Source organism: Aquila chrysaetos, chromosome 23, assembly GCF_900496995.4.
Source record: "Aquila chrysaetos chrysaetos chromosome 23, bAquChr1.4, whole genome shotgun sequence".
NCBI classification, from domain to species: Eukaryota; Metazoa; Chordata; class Aves; order Accipitriformes; family Accipitridae; genus Aquila; species Aquila chrysaetos.
This window is the reverse complement of record NC_044026.1, coordinates 9825460-9847200: the sequence shown is the minus strand read 5'-3', so window position 1 is coordinate 9847200 and position 21741 is coordinate 9825460. Positions and strand designations below refer to the sequence as shown.

General features: G+C 39.7%; 1 protein-coding gene across 3 annotated transcripts in view; it reads right to left on the bottom strand.

Moving 5' to 3' along the window:
* The window catches only part of GABRG3 (gamma-aminobutyric acid type A receptor subunit gamma3), a 339148-nt gene that overhangs the window by 151558 nt on the left and 165849 nt on the right, over nucleotides 1-21741 (bottom strand). For all 3 annotated transcript variants that reach the window (XM_029999201.1, XM_029999199.1, XM_029999200.1), the window contains exons 5-6: nucleotides 9704-9924; nucleotides 5900-5982 (exon numbers count right to left, since the gene is read on the bottom strand). In XM_029999201.1, the coding sequence (XP_029855061.1) occupies nucleotides 5900-5982; nucleotides 9704-9924 (304 nt within the window). The remainder of the gene's footprint in view (nucleotides 1-5899; nucleotides 5983-9703; nucleotides 9925-21741) is intronic.

The window sequence follows — 21741 nt, the reverse complement described above, 5'->3', positions numbered from 1 at the left end:
GTAAGTAGTCAAACAATTGGATAAATATTTGACTCTCTAAGAAACAATACATTATTTATGTTAGATAAAAAAGAAACACCTGCAGGGAATTTTAGGGAAACCTAAGGAGAGTTAACAACTAAGCAATGCAGTAGCAGATTACACTCAGAATGGCTGTTGGAATGAAGAAATTAAAAATGGCTGTTGGAATGAAGAAATTAAATTACTCACATAGGACTACAACATCTTTCAAATTCACTATATCCAGGTGTCATTGTGGGTACCTCAGGAAAAAGATGCTTAGAAACATTAATGCTTACAGGTTAACAAAAGCAAAGAAGATCCCTACAGAATCATGCACTCCTTCATAAATCTCTGGAATGGTCAACTTGTCTTTGAATACTTCCTTGCACACCAACCAAGGTATTTGAAAAAAATATGTAATGAAAACAGTAAAGTCTAAAAGAGGGCAACAGAAATAAGAAGATATGGAAATGTCTGTGTGTAAGAGGGATTAGCAGATGAGTTAGAGGAGGAATTTATCACAGATATGCTTCAGGTATTGTATTCATGAATTGTCATATATGACACAAGTCATATGCTAAATACAGGGTTTGGGAGGAAACTTTCAAAGGCCAAATTTTCTATAAATATATTTCTTTTTTCCTTTCTATAAGACCTCTCTATATTGACTATTATCTGAAAAAGACAGCCTTCTGAAGAGAAGGATGGATGCATCCAGCTACCTTAATTTCTACCTTCCTGGAAGAGGAAAAAGCTACAATAGATAAAATATGCTCATCACAAAACCTGGATCAAGAATTCCATTGGTGCCCCATGATCTGGTTCAGCCCATTACAGAGAGCACAGATGGGAAGTTTAGATGTGGATTAAAGCTTTTTCTGCACATTGCAATGCCTTCCCAGCATCTTTAATGAAACTCCTCTTGAGATATATGAACATTAAGCTGTGTTCCTTCTGGCCTGTTCTTCATCAGGAGTAAAATTCTGCCCTCAGACTTTATTAATGATTCTGCTCATGATACATGAGATGAAACAAAGCATAGCTCATTCCACAAAACCAGCATTTACTTTTCCAGGCTAGGAGAAACATATTAAAATTGGCGATGACAGCTAGTTCTGTCAGAAAATTAATGATAGGCTCAAAGTACTGATTGCATATCCATAAGAGGTTTCATGTTCAAAGGGGTAACATTTGATTGAACTGAGTTTATATTTAGAAAGACAGGATATGTTTCTTTCAAACACTATGTTAGATTTGGATGAATTTGTTTAAAATGCATTTCACATTTCCTTACTTTTTTCTGCAATACTTTGCATGCTTTATACATCACTTCAAAAAAAAAAAAAAAAGAACTTGAACTTTTAGAAGGCTAAAAGTACATGTTTTAAGACCCGACTGAGCAAACTGGAGCATCAAGAGCTGGAAATTTTGCTTTTCCCTATTTTCCACTGAACTGAAAACACTTGAATTGTTCATGAACTTTTGTGTGTATACTTTAGTGTTTGCAGTAGGAATAGCATTCCAGGCACGCCCACCTTTTCCTGCCTCGCAGCAATCCTCCAGTACAGGGCAACTCAGGACACTGTAGACTTTCTTACTAGGGCAAAGATAAGTAATTGGCTACAAAAAATGTCATCATTTCTATTGTCTAAATCTAAGGTGCTTTTTAAAATGAACAACAGTGTCTGCAGTTTGATCAGAACAGCAGCAAGAAAAATAAAGCAATGAAAACCCATTAATCAATTCAGTCTTATTATTTTTACTCTGGCATCTTGCACTGCAGCTCAATATTACAGCATCTGATAAAGCCTGAAGCATGGCCTTACAGATTGTTTCAGACCTCAGGTATGCAGCTAGCACAGATTCCCACCATAAAGCTCCTTGTACATAATTAAAAAGTTAGTTGACCTGATTGTTTCAACTGGGTGTAATGGGTTTGTCACCTTCATTTTGGTATGGCTGTCGTATGCTGTCACCTGAAGGAGTGTCGTGAATTTAAGTTAATCTTGAGCACGTGGATGGGGAGAGGAGGTGAAGGTCTGTGCTGGGCTGAAAAAAATGAACACCTCAAACAATTAACTGTTGTGCAGGTGTGGGTCCAAACATGCTCACGTTATTCTGCAGTGTGCCTACTCCTCCCAAATTCAGAAAATCCAGAACATCCAACAGTCCCAGCAGTGGCTGACAAAGGAAAACCAAAACCATGTAGGCCAGCTGGAAACCAGTCATGTGATGACTTTAACAGAAAATAGTTCCTTCAAGTAGCTTAGCCATACAGCCACTTTTGCCTACTGTTTAATCTGAAATGCTCTTACTCCCTCAGAATAAAAAAAATTGGTGACCATTAGTACAGAGTGATCTCATTATGCTTAAAAGCTCCCAATGCATTTTTCTTTAAATGATTTGTCCAAACACTTTTGAATCCTTATAAAATTTTAGCACCCACAGTATCCTATGGTAGGAGTTCCACAATTAATTTTGCTTTACTTCTCATTTCCAGCCTGCATTTTGCTGTCTGTGTCTTCTTTGTATATTCTTGTGCTGACATTGTCCTTCGGACAGAATACCTCCTCTTCCTTACTGATGTTCATGTGAATCTTAACTACCTCAATAAACTAAATTTTATGGCAGAATCCTGAAATTATTTCCACAACACTCAAATCAGTGATGCATAAGATAACCAAGACACTTTGATATGCTAATTGAGTACCAAAAGTAGTACAGGAGCCTCCCTTGGCTCAGGAGGATAAATTAACTTACATGAAGAACCACACTAACACAATATTTTTATGCAGTAGTATATAGTACTTCAAAACCATATGAAGACAATGTGATCATATAGAGCAAAATCTATCAAAGATTGATACAGTGGGATCAAGTCACAGCATTGATTCTTTCTTCACATTCACGGGGAAACGCACATTCATACCATGCACTGGCATTGATGCGAATGTTGTAGCATGTCTGTATTAAGGAATCCTGTTTGCCACATGTGGTTGATCAAACCAATGAGGTACACAGACTGGGAAAGAGCTGTCACGTTGCACAGCAACCCTGCATTATGCCATTGGGCTCAACTTTCCACAGAAGGAGTGTGCTAAGCACACATCTATGCAAGGACAGCAACAAGACACACGCCTACCACATGCCCTAATATGCCAGATGATTCATCTCATCACGTCACCTGAAGCACATACAAAACTTGCACAGAGAGTAAAGAGCTTTCAAATTATTTCAATACTTTCTAATTCCTATAAAAGAGACTAGAGAGCTTCAGGAACTGTTCTTGAACAAGACTTTCCACAGGAAGGTGTAGGAAGGTTTTACTAACCACTGTTAGCTTACTGAGATGGTCTCTCGTTTATAAGCTGCTCTTTTCTCCTTATTCATTCTGGCAAACGGATCAAGTAGAGCTCAGTACTCCCACCAAAGGAGCATCAACTGTCCCCAAAGCAACAACCGGGTTAGGGTGTGAATTAGTTCGCACTAGAGGAAAATACTGCAGAAACGATTTGAGATTAGTTTCACATTTCTGATGCATCAAGGGAAATTTATGTAAAAAGTAAGAAACTTAAAATATTAACCTTGTTCATGTGTGTATAGAGATGCAGGGAATATTCTCCAAAACTTGTGCTTTTTTGTGCTTGCCTACAGTGGAAACTGCAAAAATTTGTCTGTGTGCTGGGGAACAAACGAAAGGGATGCAGGGGGAAATGGAGCTGTGCTCTGAATTCTACAACCATTTTTATTTTATTCAAAGACATACATCTTGGAATCCGTAATCAGCTTGTCCCCTCAGAAACTTGTCATAGCAGGCAGCAATAAATCATTCAGGCATTCACTCAGTCATTCACTTCATAAGTCCCACTGAGTGCCATGTATCTTGGGACTGCTATGAATGTACGCAACACTGAAAATACAACCGAGTTATGAAACAAACAAATCACACAGGAGATGTCCTACTATTATGATAATAGTAGTGCTAAAAGTGTTCAAGGAAAAGAACACAATTCAGTATGAACCTAAAGAAATAAACCCTTGTTATCAATATGACCAAAAAGGTTGACAAAACTATAAAACATTACTTGAATATTCCTCCATTGGTTTTTCCATCTGGCAAGAAACTACAAAGAATGCACATAGAAACTGTGACACATTCAGCTTCTGCTTGATCCCATGTAATCTCCATCTCCACAGATGCTAGTACATGTACGATGGTAATACATGTGTTTCCAAGGGCAGAAGGGCTCCGAGCTAATAGATGTAAATTAGGAGGAACCTCTGTAAATCAAGATGTATTTGAAACTTTGCCATAGAGCGGAGCCTTCTGAAGTTCCCACTGATATTCTCTCTCTTTAAACAAAAAGCACAGAGCATAACTTACTTGCATTCAGCAACTGCCTAGCACTTAGGGAATGCAAGGTTTGAAGCGACTTCCCTGTTTATTGGAGTTCACCTTCTTTGGTTATTGCTAGCGCAGGACCTATCAAATTTATGTGGTAGGTTTAATTAGTATCTCTGGACTGGGAATTAATTTTTAAGATCACACACTCCTTTCCAGGTACCTCAGCAAATCAACGGCAGGTAGCCACAAGGTAAGAGTAGCTTTATGCAGTAACTAAAGATAGCTGAGGTGCATATAGTTCAGTGACAAGTGTTCATTAGTAGGAAAGCTCATTCGGGAGCTATCTGCCTCTTTTTCAGTTGAGTATGCATATATTCCACAGATCTGAATTAAACACACCACTGTGTATTTTTGCCCAGGCTCACTTATATACATAGATCATAAAAAATGGCAACGTAGTGATAATGTTTTTGGGGAAAAGGAGATGTTTACACTGGCAGAATTTTAAAACATTTTCCTGGGGAAAAAGAAGAATGCACCCTGGATCAGCTGAAATTCAAATCTAGTTTCTGATTGAGGATCACTGCTTGTATACTATTCACAAATGGAAATCAATACGCTACTTTCACAACAGCATACCTATTATGATGACATTAAATAGTGTTATTTTTCTATCACTTTTTAAGAGCTGATGGAGAAAAAGCTATTTTCTAAATAGAAAGACAAAACAATACATTTCCCATTCGCTTTTGGAGAACACAGATCCCGAGTCTTGGAGTTTATCAAAAGAAAAATCTTTAGTGGAGACTCTTTTAAAATGTTTGTAAAACATTTGCATTGTGTGACTTTGGATTACAAAACTGTGCAGGTGTACCCATAAGCAGACAGCTCTCAAGCTTTTTCAGATGAATCAGCATGAAGATAACTTTTCTTCACAGTTATGTTGGACCTCAAGATTAACTCACCTGACTTTTGTTTTCCATCCGTTTCACCAATGTATTTGTTCTGCCTATTAGGTAGGTTTTAAATATACCAACACCACTACATACAATACAACATTGGGACTACTGGACAAGCTGAGCAATAAAAGGAAAATGAGATTTACAGTAGTTACACCATTTACTTTTATTATGGAACAGAGAGGCATTACCATGCTACTTGCTATAAACTCAGATGTTCAGAGATTGCTGGGCATGTCCCCAAGCTGTGCACCTCCTAAAGAAAACTGTAATTTCTATTCTCATTTGCATGTCACGTGATTGTATAGATTAACATAGCACAGACTGGTATGAATATCTGCTTCTGCTGAAAGTGTGACTATAGTATCAACTACAAAGGCTGGTTCTGGCAAAAACCAGAGTAAATCTGCAGAAGACTTCATGGCATAAGTCCATCGACCAGGACTGCTAGAGAGGAAAGCAAAAGTTCCCTCAATATTTAAGCAAACCTAAAATTCCTACACGTGTTGAACAACCTGACAGATATCAGAATTAAACTCATGCCTCTGCATACTAGGTCTATACAACAATAAGGCATTAAAGCAGTACTTACAGCTAGAGAATATCAGAGGACATGAATGTTCATCCATTGGGAAATTGTGCAGCTGCAGCTGGCACTCAGCATTGATGGTAAGCCTATGGAGAAACCAAGTGTCTGTTACTAGACATCAGCACAATGAACAGTCAGAGGAGGAGGCAGGGTAACCTTAGGTATCATGCAAGAGCGCTTTGACATCTGTAAGTAAGGCCTGAAAGGAAGGGACTATATTTCCAAATTGTTCATTGGCTATTTAGACCTGATCCAAAACAATAATAATTATCTAAACCAACAAATAATTTCAGACACATCATTAAGAGTTTCTTGATCCCAAGAAATCTGTGCATATGTTTTTCTCTAGGCAATTCATCATTGAAGGATGTGGGATGGAAACAACTATTCTTTACAAAGGAAATATGGCTGATATGCTGGTATGTAATTCTACAAAATTAAAACCTCATAAAGAATCTAATAAGGAACATTCTCCACATTTACTTATAGTGTGAACTTAATATTCTTTCAATCATTTTGGGCTGTCTCTGTATTTTAAAATAGACTTTAAAATTACTATTAAAACCAGATAATCTTCAGCCTGATAGCTTACAAAGTAAATCTATTTACCCAGGTAGATTGCATTAAGTGCTAGTTTATTATACAGTCTTTTTTCAGGAAACAGACACTATATTAATTGCATGCCTGAATTTATGCAGCAAGGGTAGGTCATGAGGTTTTTTTGTTGGCTTCTGTCGTGGTTTCAGCCCAGCTGGCCACAAAGCGCCATGAAGCCACTTGCTCACTCCTTCCCTCTGGCCCCGGTGGGATGAGGAGGAGAAAATATAAAGAAAAGCTCATGGGTCAAGACAAGGACTGGGAGGGACCACTCAGCAATTATGGTCATGGGCAAAAGACAGACTCAAGTAGGGGAAAAACCACTATCAATATAATATACTACCAATCAAAACAGAGTAGGATAATGAGAAGTAAACTCCAACCTTCTAACACCTTCCCTCATCCCTCCCTCCTGCCCAGCTCAGCCCCACTCCCGGTTCTCTCTCCCTCCTCCCCCAGCAATGGGGGTTGGGGTCAGCTCGCCACACCTTGTCTCTGCCGCTCCTTCCTCCTCAGGGGAGGAGGACTCCGCACTCGGGCCCTGCTCCGCCGTGGGGTGTCTCCCGCGGGAGACAGCCCTTCACGAACTTCTCCAAGGTGAGTCCTTCCCACAGGCTGCAGTTCTTCACGAGCTGCTCCAGCGTGGGTCCCCTCCATGGGCTGCAGTCCTTCAGTCACAGCCTGCTCCAGCGCGGGTCCCCCACGGAGTCCCGGCCATCTTGGGGGGCATCCACCCCCCGCTCCGGCGTGGGCTCCTCTCTCCCCGGGCTGCAGGTGGGCATCTGCTCCCCCGCTCCCCTCCATGGCTGGGGGGGACAGCCTGCCGCCTCACCGCGGGCTGCGGGGGCATCCCCTCCTCCCCGCTCCTCCTCCTCCTCCTTCCTCCCTGCCCTCGGCACCCGCAGAGGGGTTCCTCTCCCATCCCAATCCCCACTCACCGCAGGTTTCCCCTCTTCACTCCGCTCTCCCGGAGGCGCTGCCGCCGTCGCTGAGGGGCTCGGCCTGGGCCAGCGGCGGGTCCGGCTCGGAGCCGGGGAAGCTTCCAGCAGCTTCTCACAGGAGCCGGCCCTGTGGCCCCCTCCCCTGCTACCAAAAACCCCGCCACACAAACGCAGACCAGCTTCTTTTCTTTCTTTTGTTTTTTAAACTAATTCAAAAGCTAACAAACTGAATGGGGAAAGGCTTGTGTCTCAGATTCAGGACGACACAGAGAAAACCTCTGTCTTGGAGAAGGTCACTTGTGAGGGACTTAACAGTGGTTTTGCAGTGACACTAGAGGAGGATTTGCAGTGTTACAGCAGGAGTGCATTCACACCTGTGGCAGTACATTCCCCGCCGCCCCCTCCCCATCCCGCCAGCAGGAAACGAAACTTCTCCAGGCAGGGAGAAGGGGAAGGAAACCCTGGAGGTCGCAGGTTGAAATTTGAACTGGCCAATCGAGATGCGCCAGGTACACCGAGGTGACCTTCTTGGCCCAATAGGTATTAAAATGACCACAGGTCAGATTCGACAGGGGTATAAATGGGGTCCCACCGGAGGACACGTTAGAATCAGTCCTCCTCGGAGCAGCGGGTCTGCAGGCGGGGACTGCCCCTCGGGTTGGGGCACTGCCCAAGGTAACTCCTCGAGGGAGAGAGCCCTCAGCTTTTAGGTGAGTGAGACGCACGTTTTGAGCCATCACTTTAAATCTTGGGGATTCTTAAGTCGGCCATGTAGTATTAATTCTCTTTACATCATTGAGCCTGTGGTTTTATAAAATGTTACCAGACTTCTAACTAACTTTTACTGAAGAATAAATTCGAGTTTTAACACCTGTTGGATTTGGTTATGTGTGCGTCCGTAACACCACCCAAAAGCGGGCAGGAAAGAGGATGGAAAGGCGTGGAGCATGACTGAATCTTGTACACTTTCTCCTGAAAACAGAACACTCATCAACACCTGACAGTACCAGGGCATACAGTAGTTACCGCTTCCATGCCATACCAATTCTGTGTGCTCACTTAAGTCAGATTAATTGTTTTTTAATTACACAGTGTTATCAATGAACAATGATTATTCTAACAGTTCCTCCTATGTAAAACTGACCTGAGTGGGTGAAAAGGACTCAAAACATCTTTCACAAATAAAAATGCTCATTCAAATAATCCACTGGGTTATGTATTACCCCTTTCTTACCTGCTTTAGACAAAGCAGTTCATTCAACAAATAGTTTCTTTAGTGACAGGTATGTAAGTCTAACTACTATTAGGTAGACACTTGACTTGCCCTGAAATACTAAACAGGGCTTAATAGGAAAAAAAACCCCAAAACCCAACAATACAACCAAGAGGGTATTGGAGTTGACATCCTAATCAACCAAAGTCTTTAGCTAAAGGCTACTGAAATAAGCAAGACTTCTTCACAGTGGAGCAAGCCTAAGAAGGGAAGGACACTAAAAATATCAGTAGCTTTTCCAGCTGTTTATTTCCTTCCTTATTGTTTGCCAAAGACTTTCTATTGGAGCCCAACTGCAATTGCAAGCATGATCAGAATATGCTGTTGCACTGAAAGGGCTGAACAAAATCACTGAAGAAAATGTAGCGTGAAAGGGATGTTTCTGGAACAGTTTGCTGTGTAGAATATGGCTTATGGCAAAACTCCCTTCTGAGCAATTCGACTCCCATAAGTAAACACATATTTTGATTTCCACAGGCTTTTTTTATGCAAATATATACAGTATTTCTAATACCATACAGTTGATCATATCACAAAGATTAGAAAAACTCTAAAAGCCTTTCCTCCAGCAATTCACCCTTGTGATGAGATGTGACAGACTATCTTTCAGCGTGATTTATTTGAAGAATCAAGTATTGGAATTAGCATGAATCTAGAAATACTTTATCCAGCCCTGCATCTAACTCTGATCAGAAAGGTTTCTGACAGGTTTTATGGGACTACATGCTCCTGATTTTATTACAAGCACTAAAAAGCCCAACTTCTACACTTTAGACAGGCCTATTTCCAGTTCTCAAGGTTTCTTCTTTAGAAAGACAAAACTTTGTTTTTTAAACTCGGCAGTACTTACGCTTGAGTATTTCAGTATTTGAAAAGCACGGTCAGGTAAACACCAGGAAGAAAACAGCAGAGGAGAACAAAGATACCGCTGAAAATTACTGCAACTATGCCAGAGGCAGGAGAAGCTTTCAGCCCTGCACCTCGCCGAGTGCTCACCTGAGGGTGTACAAGATCTTGCCATCATTCCATATGCGGAGGAGCTGGTTGGGGGTGGTGATCCAGTGAGCCTCCGCTGTCTTCGAGTTACGAAATATCGTGTCTGGGATCCAGATCAAGCCAACCATGTTGCTGTTCAGAGTCAGTATTTTCATGGTGCTGTTGAAGCGAAGACGGCTATCTGTCCACGTCTGGGCAAAAAATATATCAATTTGATATTCCTGCAATGAAAGCATGATACACAAATTGAAATCAGTTCCACACTTCCCACTGCTATTTGGTGTTTGACAAGATCTATCCAGGTGTAGAGCATCAGGATACATTCAGGCCAATAGAGCTACAGTTTCATTTTTTACTGCCTCGGGAAATAATGTTTTTCCTTTTTTTTCCTTTCCTTTCCCCTCTAGCTACTTTAGAAAACAGGCCAAACATCTCTCTTGCCTTGGTCCTGTGCTATAACAATTTCTGCACTAGCACATTCTTTTCCATTGTCTCTGAAAAGTCACAGCTACAAGGTACAATTTGCAGAGACTTTTTGTCGTAGGGCAGACTGATAAAAGGTGTGAAAGATGAACAAGAGCAACACATGTAAGCTGGAGAATGGTAAATTCCCTTGATTATGGCAATGCCTTTTGGGGAGGGTGTTGTGTAAATTCAGTAAATTAATTGTTCGGTTCGTTACCCATTATTCAGCTACTCTTTTTCAAGCCATACTAGAGCAGAACTGAAAAGGCATGTTTGTGCTTCTTTGCAGACACCTCATGTACCTCAAATGCTAAGAGCTGAGTGGTCACTAGCTTACTGCCCTGAATAGGCCAATGTCATAATTTACATGAATCTCATCCTTTCTTTCACTCCATGTTTACTGCTGTTTTTCTGTAGGTAAGCAGTCATAGTAGGTATAACTGCAGAAATTGAGATACACATGGACAAACAGACAAAATGATCTAGGTGAACATACAAACACACTGATTTATGCATTTAATACTCCATGGAAGAAACTGTGTAAAAACCAATATTTGAATTATGAGTTCCAGCCACTGGCAGCTGGGAACGGTCACGTTTGATTTGCTTATGTTCCTTTTCCTCTTTCCAGACTGGTCTACCTGTGAACCCTGTGGAAATGGCCATCTGACTGTGTCATGAAAGACCTTCTCAGTATCACAGGGCTGGCTGCATCCATGACAGGGACAGCATTTGCTGATGTGACACAAAGCATATACTCTACAATGCAGGCTAATACAGGGGCTGGGGATAATCCAGAGGAAAACATGTCCTTAGGTCCCCTGGTAGATGCACTCTTGGTATATCTGAACAAAGGACAATTAAAGCTGTGAGGAAAGTCTGGTATGTCTTTGCCTTTGACCACTCTGAACTTGCTTTTATTGCATTTTTGCTTGTCTATTCCTAAGTTTTTAAAAGGCAGGTATAAAAAGAAATGCTATTGCACAAACAGTATTGTATATTTTTTTATTTATAGATAATTAGAAGAGAGTGTAGTCTGAACTGAGGACAGTGTTTTTGCTAAGAGCCATCTGGTTCTCCTGCACTATTACATTTTTGGCAGGCCATCCTTCCAAAGCTGATGTTATAACACCAGGAAACCTAATTCGCTGACACTGTAATCCTAGTCCAAAACACACTCTGGGCCTCCCATCTTTAGATGGGAAATGATCAATAGGTGCATAAGCAGTGCTAGCATGTATCCAAATACCAGGTAATAGATCACCTTAGGAATTAAAGCCTAGGCACTAAAGGCATTAAGGACTATTTTTCTTCATAGCCTATCTCACTAGGTTTTTCATTGTATTATTAGCTTCATTTTCTCAGGGAAGCTGACAGATCTGAATCTGAAGAGACTTTTCTTTCATCTCAATGAGCATAAAGTTGCACATCTCCATACACTTAAAGGATGCAATGTAATGTATGCAGCATACCTTTATTATTCAAAAAGGACACCCTTAATTCACCAGGTTTAAGATGGCAGTGCTGATCTTGTTTCTTTGCAATCAATCCTGTATCATTTTAGTCCTTGAAAGTCCAGTGACAAGAGTTTGGCACATTCAGCTTCTATAAAGGGGAATATGCCAGACATGTCTATGGGTTTCTCCAAATGCTGAGTGAGTAGAGTTGCTTTTTTTAGCTTACATGTGAGAATCAGTATTTATAGAATCAAAGACCATTTGTATACAGCTGGCTAATGACAGTGCTGTCTTTTTACAGGACAAGTTTTTGCATGATATTCATATTTGAGGTTATTTTATATGAATGCTTTATTTTGACTAAATTTAGGAGCAGCCATAATTCCCTTCTAGTATATCATACATATTTAATGATATTTAGGATTTTAGGACTTAGGATATTTAGGATTTCTACAACACCAAAGGAAAGAAAGACCTTGAGCTCCATAAGACAGTGTCCTGAGAAGGTACTGCAGTTAGATCTGAGCAAAGTGGGCACCAGGAGCAGTATAACTGTATCACTGTCATTTCCATCCAGGTGAACTACTCTGGCTGAGAAACAGATTGCATTAGCCTAGAAGCAGGGACATGCTAACACCACTGTCCAACTCCCATTTTGCGTTTCCTTTACTTATCACTGCAACTAGAACACACCAGAAATGATCATTATTCAAAATATCTCTGCAATGGGCCACTGTAACTCCATTCACCTTAATAAAAACATTTCAACACAAATTAAATGGTTCGCAAATCTTCTGAGTTATTTAATTCTTTAAAAAAATGCATTTTTCTTTTTGTAAACTGAGGTCATATAAAGCAAAGCAACATTTTTTAAAGAAAAGTCAATCAAAGTTCTTTGAAATTAGTTGCATTGATTTTTCAACAATTTACCTCTATTTTTTTTTTATTTAAAGTATTTACAATATTCAGTCAGAATGTACAAACTGCAAAACAAAATATTCCCAGTAAAAATAAATGCACATTTCCATTTAATATCTGAATTTCAATTTCATCCTTTTTGTTCTCTCCATTAATCCTTTTCAGAAGTGAATGTTAGATCAGTACATCCTTTACATTAATCTTTGGAATTGCTTCAGTCTTCAACCAAGCAGATAATGGAGTATGATATTCATACATTCACTCTACTAGGAAGGGACAGAGGTCACTTTTGAAACTGGCACTCAGTTCTTCACTTCTAATGAAGCTAAGCCTGTGCACACTTCAGGAAAATTACCTTTATCTTCACTGACAACAGATACTCAGTTCCCAGTGAAATCAACAGCTTCCATATACTACTTTGCACAAAGCTGGTACAGTGATACACACAGCATCGAACAAGAAACTGCCAGAAGAAAGGTTTCTATGTTGGTCTCATACACAGGTCAATATTATATAAGAAAAGAATGCTTTTCATTAGCTAGCTAATACCTGCCATTTTAGATTTCTGTGAAATGTAACAGTTGCACTTAGAGAGTTCAGGCAGGACGTTAGGTTTCAGTGAAATGATGCCTCAAACAAAGCAACACCCTAGCACTCTAATAATATTCTTTATGTTCTGTTCTACCACTCCACCATAAATTTTGTTGATATCCTTCTGATTCTTTCTTTTCCTTTTTATTTTTTGGCAGTAACCATTGACTACTATAATGAACACAGGAACAAATAAAAACCAGCAAAAATTTTCAATTAGACTTCTTCCCAGCAGCAGAAAGGTGAAACTGTTCTCCATGAAGTGATCCCAAGATCATGCACAGTAAAGTGTTCTGTCACTAAGTTTTCTAGTCTTATAGGCACCTAATTTGCCACACTACAAAAACAGACTCAAGATTTTTCCTACTTATACCACATATTCACACTGTGCCTGGATTTGTTAACTGAAGCTACACTCCAGAGCAGCCACGCTTCCAAAAAGACATTCTCCTTGAGAAGAAGTAAGGGCCAATCCTAAGGGGAAAAATACGTCTACATGTTAAAACGAAGGGAAATTCTAAGGAAATATTATTTCCTTTAGTACACCACATATTTCTGAAATAATATTGAATTTCTCTGATGCAAAATTCACTTATGAACTTGAAGGGATTGATAGAAGAATAATTTATTATCAATTTTAGTAGAATTCATTATGTTTGGCTTTAAAAGTAAATTCATAAAGCATGTTACATGTTAAATTCCCTGCACTTAAAAACTTCATTGAAATGGAATCTGCTTGAGGATTCCACAATCTGTCCAAATCTGATTACATAAGGAAAATGTTTTTTTAAATAAACTAAACAATTTTAAGAAATTGAAAGAGCAAGAATGTGAAAATAGAATATGAGAATGTTTCCCAAAGACTTCTGATATATGCAAGTATTCAGCTGAATCTCTAACTACATAACATCAGGCCTTTTAAGAAATTTTAAATTATCAATAGTCTTTACTGTTTTTGGAAACACTAATGCTTTTCAGTAAAATTAAATCAGTTTATTTGTATTTTGTTTAATCATATGAAAATACAAAGCCTTGCTTCTGGCAGCTAATATGTACCTCTGAGTGAAATGTCTTTGTTTTCTTTTTTTTTCTCAGCTTTTTTGCAACTTACCCTTAAATGCATGCATTATCTTATACTTTTCATCATGTAAAAAGCCAGTTTGTTCTACTTGCAAGACTTATACTTGCAAGAACCACTCAGTACAATCTGAAAAAAAGTAACATTCTGTCACTGAAAACCTCTCTATCACCTCCAATGAGGTTATCTTTGAAAATGGGATTTTAAAATTGGCACTTGACAATGCTCACTTAACTTCCAAAAGTAACTTCTAAAACCAAGAAAACAGATTATGGTCCTTTTACCTGTACAGTATGCAAGTAATTGTCTCATGGAGAACATTTCTTCCCATTCAAATTTTATAAGCTCTCCTTTAAATCTGAAACTTTCGGAGAAAAATGACTGAATAAGATGAGGGAAAGTGATTTTTTTTCTAAATCAAATGATGATTTAATCAGATGGTATTTTTCTGTTTTGTGGTTATGTACAGAGCAATAAGCTAGAGATGATTTTTCTTTCCTACTTTTTATCGATTTGTAGACAGGGGGACATAAGCCAGAGTTAACAACAGTATTAGCTGCAGGGAACTGTACATAGTCAGGGTTCCAATTACTTGATTTTAGCATATTTTTTACATTTTCAAATATTCCTAATGTGGTTTCATTAGTGCCTTGAAAATAATCAAGCCAGCAGTGAATTATTTCCTCTTCAGCTGTGTAGGAATGATTAATGATTGGAAACACCTTGAAAGTGCCATTGTTCAAAACATCTGTAGTCATAGAGAAAAATACATGCTTTTCAACCAAGTCTTCCCTTGTTTGTTCAGTCGAAAGAGGAGCTAACATGTTGTTGACAACACATGAAGCTTTTCTCCTACCATGATAGATCATTTTAGATGTAGGTTAATCCCGGAAAATACAACTTAATTGGCTGTCACAGTTGGGTGATCTATTTGAATGACTACGGATAATAGTATGGTACACCTTTCTTGCTTTTGCTGCAGCCTTCTCATTTTCTGCATTTTCACAATGTTACAACAGTAACAACAACAACAACATCAAGAGTCTTGTCCTTGGAAAAAATGCAATAATTTCTTGCATGATACTTTCCAGATTCTTACTATTGCCTACTAAATAATGCACCATCACCTCAAGACTCCATTTTCCTATGCTGGCAATTATTGCTATCTTTTCTGATCTATTCAGCATTATTTCTCTAACTCTTCCAAAATGTTAATTTTTTTCATTGTAGAGCCTATATCTTGATTGTTGATGGAATGAGACTCTTTGATTAAAGCTATTACTGGGATTTGTATGAGGCTTGTACTCAATCAACTAAAAATATCTAAATAATTAGAGTCCAGTTGAGATTATGATTATTCTGTTCGCTGCTCACCCCTTATATATCATGCCAACACACAAGAAATACTGTTCCCATAAGCTTCAAACTAGTCTAATAAACTGTGTAGGGGATAAAATCTCCTGTGGTTACCAAAAGGCTGGACTTCACCAAAGTGGGCAATCCTATTTGTAAGTCTTAAACTGTTCTGGAAATAAGTATTAAACTTCCCTTTTATATTTCAGTCCAAACCATTCACTATCAAGTACGCTTAAAAAAATTAATAATGGTAGAACCCTTTACAAGCAAACAGTGTCACAGAAATGTTAAGCATTATGGTTTAAGATTGGGACATGGGACAGGGCTGTTCAGGGAAACAGGAAAGAAATGAGAGCAAAATCTCTGAAGGGTGGGAGTCTCCCTCTTTCTGCACTCAGCCATAGACCACAGGTGAACATGCCTGGAAATGTTCTATCTTTATGCCCTTGCCATGCTTGGATTAAAAGTACAAAATGAAGGCTTTGAGATACTGTGTTTTAATAGGAAATGTCCCAAACTTTAAAGCAACACCCATGATATCTGTTTATTTAGTCTGCAATTTTGTGCACTTGAAGAACATTAAAAGAGGGTAATCTTTTCAGAGTTTGAAGTTCATTTTCAACAAAAGAATATTTTTTCCAGCCCAGCTTACCACTGAAAGCAAAGTTTAATCAACAACCAAATTGCCAGAGATTACCCTGCAAAGGGCTGTCTGATTGGTTCACTCATCCCTTTAGTTGTGTGACAAAAGAATGAAAGAAGAAATACTCCCTGAAGTACGGGAAGAGTGGTTCCCTCTTCCTGAACCAGAACATTCACACGCCCGATATCAAAACAGCAAAATTAATTCTAGGGACCACAGTCCACCTTTAGTTTCCATGATTTCATATCTTACCCTGAAGAAGTGGGTTAGAAGGGGAAGAGAATTGTCCTTTGTCCAGTGGCGCATCTTCTGAACAGGCTTTTGATCATTTGAAGAGGTATAGGCCATGCTCATGGCTAGTTTTGATCTTGATGGAAATAAATATTCCCACAGCAATTGCTGCATGACGTGTGATGATTGTTCCCCAGACTGCACAGTGTATAGCTTATAAAAAGCCAGGAATTACAGTGATTCCAGGAGAGCCCTGGAAGGCTTAAAATGTTACCTTAGCATTACTTCTTCACAGGTACTGGTTGTTTTTGCATCCTGTGTGCAACTTGCATTCTAGTTTTAAAAATTGGTAAAAAGCTCTCAGATATCCTGTGGGAAGGAACTGAAAGTAGTGGAATGGTCTACCGTTTTCCAGCAAAGCAATTTTGAATCCTACACACTCTCATTTTGTGGAAATAATGCAGAAAAAGAAATGAAGTCTGCTGGAGAAAACCTGGTAAAATAAAGAGTGTATTTCATATGCAGTATATATTCAAAACTCTTGTGGTACCATCAAGACCAACACAAGCCTTCTGTGAGGACAAAAATTCTCACACGCATGTCCTGAAAGTTTGTCTTGCTTTCAGCATGGCTTGGGATGAGCAGAGTAGCACCATTAGGGCTGTCTGTAACTTTCCCTGAAATAAGTCTGCCAGTCTGGAGCTTCATGTTTTCAGAGGCTGCTCAGGAGCCAGATGGGGGGGGGGATTTACCTCACACTACGTACAACACTGGGTTTTGGGGCCTAAGAGACAGCATATCATGGCTCCCCTTCCCATTCTCCACCAGCCTCCTTTGTTTCTACTGTCTGTGCTCCTGCTCCCCATCCAGCTTCTACCCTTATTCCTAATGGTCTCTGAGAAGTGGAAGAGCTCATGAAACACTTCTTCACTTTTGAGCTTTTTACTTTTCTTAATCTGAGTTTATCTTTCCCAGCAGCATTAAGGCTGTACCTTCAAAAGCCCCCCCAAATAAATATATAAACCAAAACACAGAATGATCAGGTTTACAGTGGTAGTAAAATATGTAACTTTGAAAACTTTCCAAACTGTTTTATGTCTAGAATACTTTGAATAACTTGCTCTTTTGTGAGAATTTGCTTTGATACTTTCATAAAGTTACAAGCATGATGGTTACATGGAGAAAACACAATGAAAGAAGCAAAATCAACATTGAGATTGTCACCACAGATATAATGGCTATTCAGGTTAACACTGGCAAAATATTTCAGCAAGCAGTCACAATTGTCTCCATAGCTGAATGCTTTGAGTAAAAAAAAAAAAAAAAAAAGCTCTTCTCATCACTGCTTCAGCAGGAGTCTGGGAGCGAGGAGGACAGAAGCTCGCCTTCTTCACTACAGCGTTGCCCTCTGGCTGCTTTAGGAGATTATTCCACTGATTTCTTGCTACTATAAAGAGTGAAAGACAGCTAACTTCACACTAAAAACAAAACATGAAATTATCATGTAGCATTTCCTTTCCCTGAGAAAACATTTATCTGTCTCACTTTGCCTATTTTGGCTCCTTGGAGGCTAGCTCTAGTCCTGCTGTATTCCAGGTGACTTTTTCCATTCAGTTACAGGAAGGGCTGGAGATGTTTGTCTTGGCCCATCCCCTGAGATCCCTTCATGTCTCCTCCTCACTCTGCACTGATGGATTGTTTCTTCAGGTTTGATCAACCATTCCATAACCAGAAACACAGCATGAAATTAGAAAGAATGAGGCTCACTTTAGAAAACCAGCTGTAGATCTATTCTCTTCCCATTCCTTTTGGTGGAAGACTCTTCATTCTTGCCAAATATTGCTGCTTTACATTTCTTTCGGGACTCTTCTGTTGGCTTCTGTTTCTCTTAGAGCATTCCCAGAGACATCCTGATTGCTATGATCATGACACAACTGCACTTCCACAGCCTCTTCTCTCGGTGTGTCAAGAGGGCTAGAGTTCATGTCCTGTGGCAGACAGGGCCTGAGGAGAACATCTGTCTTTGATGAGCCATAACTATATGGTCTTAAATTGGGCCATTTTAGAAAAAGGGATGTCCAAAGCATGCAAGGAAGTCACAGGGGAAGTAGAGGTGGGTGCTACATGGCAGTGGGTAGACTTTTGGTCACTGTTATCTGGTGGACAATGTAACTCGAAATGCTAATCAGAATAGTCACTCCTAAGGAGATTGCTGGTGGAAGAAACAGTGTTGTTGGGATTGACAGAGAAATTACAGTGCCCACTCTGACCTGTAATTTAAGGCTTTACTAAGACAGCAGACAGGTTGGGGTTTACTTGAGAGACAGTGTGAGCGAGAAAGAGAGATTCCAAATGCATAATTCAATGTGGTAAGAAACACAGGTTGTTAACTTGTGAATTTAGTAAGACAAATGCACAAGGACAAGCTTAACTCCTGTGGAAATAGTAAAGAAATAAAAATGAATAATCACTGAAGAGAAGAAACAAAGAAAGAGAAAATTAAAAGCCTGTGAATGTATAATTGCTATACTTAATGTAATAAAGTACACTATTAAGGTCTCTTAAGAATACTTGATATCTGAAAAAAATATAAAACAAATTATAAAGATACTCAATAGTATTCATGTATTACAACAAAAGATGTATCAACTTTATAAGCATAGTTCTTGAGCTGTTAGCTTATTCAAAACAGAAGCTAAACTCCCTGCTCATGAAAATAAATGCACTCTCAAAGACTGCAAACAATAAGAGTTTATGCGCATAATCTCAGTATTAAAGAGTTTGTTTTAATGATGGAGAGAGGGCCTTTTGGCCAAAGAAGCAGAAGAACATTTTGACACTTCTTTTATGCCATTGGCAAGCTAGAAAAGCAGAGGTTACCATGATGCTTTTATGTGTACTGTCACTCAGCACAAGAACAGCTGTAAAGGAACAGGAGAGAGGGCAGTGATGAAAAAACAGACACCTATCTCAGGCTGAAGCATCAGGTACAGTGAGGGTCTCAAGCAGAATCATGAGCGAGAGTAAAGATGGTAACGAGCACTTTGTAAGGAGGCAGGTGGCAAAATCAGAGGGGTGAAAGTCCTGTTCCAACTGTTCCCCTCCAGTGTCATTTTCAAGGTATCTCCTGAGGCTACATTATATCTTAAGAACCCACATACCACTCTACTACAGTATCCAAGTGTCCCAGAAAGTTGCTTTCTTATCCTTACAACACTCTGGGTGGGAAAAAAAAGTTATAACCTTCTTTTTTCTTTTTCAGAAGCTGAGATATTGAGGGCATCATTGTCTTCTCCAGGGTTGTGCAGGAAATCTACAGCTCACCAGGGATTTAAACCCCATTCTTTCAAACCCTCTCCCATTTGAAACCATCCTGCCACCCATCAGTGAACAATTTCAAGGGTCAAAATAAATAAATAAATAAATACAATTCTGCATTTGATGTGCTTTTCCTCAAAAGAAGCACTAACTCAGTGATTGCATCCCCTCAGCTGAGTAAGGGGAGACTACAGACATAGCTCAAGCACCGCACACCCAGTCATTCACCTTGCTTCATTGCCAGCTGACTTCCTTACCCTGTTCCTTCCAGCGTGAATCTGCCACCGAGGGAGCTAAAACTAAGAAATGTAGACATACACCAATTGGTGCCACTCAGTCTTGGGGACAAGTATTGGTCCCTGGACATCTTTGATTTAGCAGAATAGACATACCCGGGTCACAAAGTCTAAATTCATTACAACACAAATAGGATCCAAAAGGAAAGCTTAAAGTGCTGAATGACAGAAATCATGTAAATAAATGAAGCAACAGTGAGTTATATCCTGTATCCACAGGATGTGAATAGGTGTTACTGTCATTAAACAAAATGATGCACGAAAAAGCCAACTGTGCACAAAGTAGTAGAAAAAGCTTATTTGTAACAGCCCTCATTTGCATTTGAGGGAAATGCAAATGTTTAACCTCACTAAAAATGAGAACAAGACTGTTTTGCCACATAAGCACAGAGAGACACTCTGTAATGAGAGTGTCAGCTGTGCTCAAGCCTTTCTTGCTCTTGGCCTCCAGAGGAGCTGGGGCAGCCCTGCACCCCTCTGCACTGCTGGATCAGGCAGAACCAGACCCCTCTCTGCTTCTGCATTGCTGGAAGCATGCTTTGAGGGGAGGCTGAGACTCCATATTCGAAATATATAGCCCATAAGACTGTGCTGGCTGCCTTCAGCAGGCTGAGCCTAGCCTTCCCACATTTCCAAGCTGAGGACACTCTGGTTCACAGCTTACCTCTTCATAGGAAAATACAGCAGGCAAATGTCTTTAGGCTTCATCCAGGCTTCACAACACAAGCACAGAGACATTTCAATAGGGTAAGTATCTGGAGGCCTATCCTTGCCTCAGTTTCTTCACCTCTTGGGCAATTTTTTTTTTTTTGTCTAGTTTTGTGGGTGGTTCCAAGGTAATCCCTGGGCTCCTCTCATCCAGGCCATACTTCTTACCAAGCCTTCTTCTGTTAGGTGGTTTGACACTCAAAATAGTTCTGTCTCCCTTTAAGACCCTACTTTTCAAGCCAAAGTTGATCAAATTCCAGCTCTCCCTACATTTCAGTCCACATGAGACTCATTTTAAATCACCTGTTGACACTGGTATTTCTTCATTGTCCCTAGTCTGAGGGAAAAGTGACACCAGATGAAATAGCAGATGGCTGATTGCCATTCACTGATAGCAATTTCAGGAGTCCAGGCTGTTCCTATCAGTTTTATATGAGCACATTCCTCTTACACTCACAAACTATCACTCCCCATTTGGGGACATTCAAAAGGAGCCTACCAGAAATTTTCAATACCTAATATCATTAGGAAAAAAAAATAATGAAAGAACCTAAACAAGAAATTGTAAGATCTATCTTGCAAAGCTCATGAGGGAAAATGAAATATAGTCATGTAATGATGTGTAAGACAAACTCACTCCCTAACTCAGCATCTCTTCTAGCACTCCAGAATTAATAACTGATACTGGAATATAGGTTTCTACACCATACTGGAAAGAATAAAAAGTAATTCTGCTACTACTTGTGAACTGGTTATACTGTCATCAACCAAAAGAGATTAAAATGGGTGTAGCTTGCATGGGAAAAACACTTTATCTCCAGTGCAGTTTCGCTTTCTAACTAGAAATGAAATAGGTAATATATGGAGGTGATAACACAGGCACTCCTGGTACATTGTGCTTAAATCGCCCAGCACCAAGCAGGTAATTATTGGTGAGGACAGCTGCACCTCCAGCCCAAGTGAGGAAGGCTCCATCC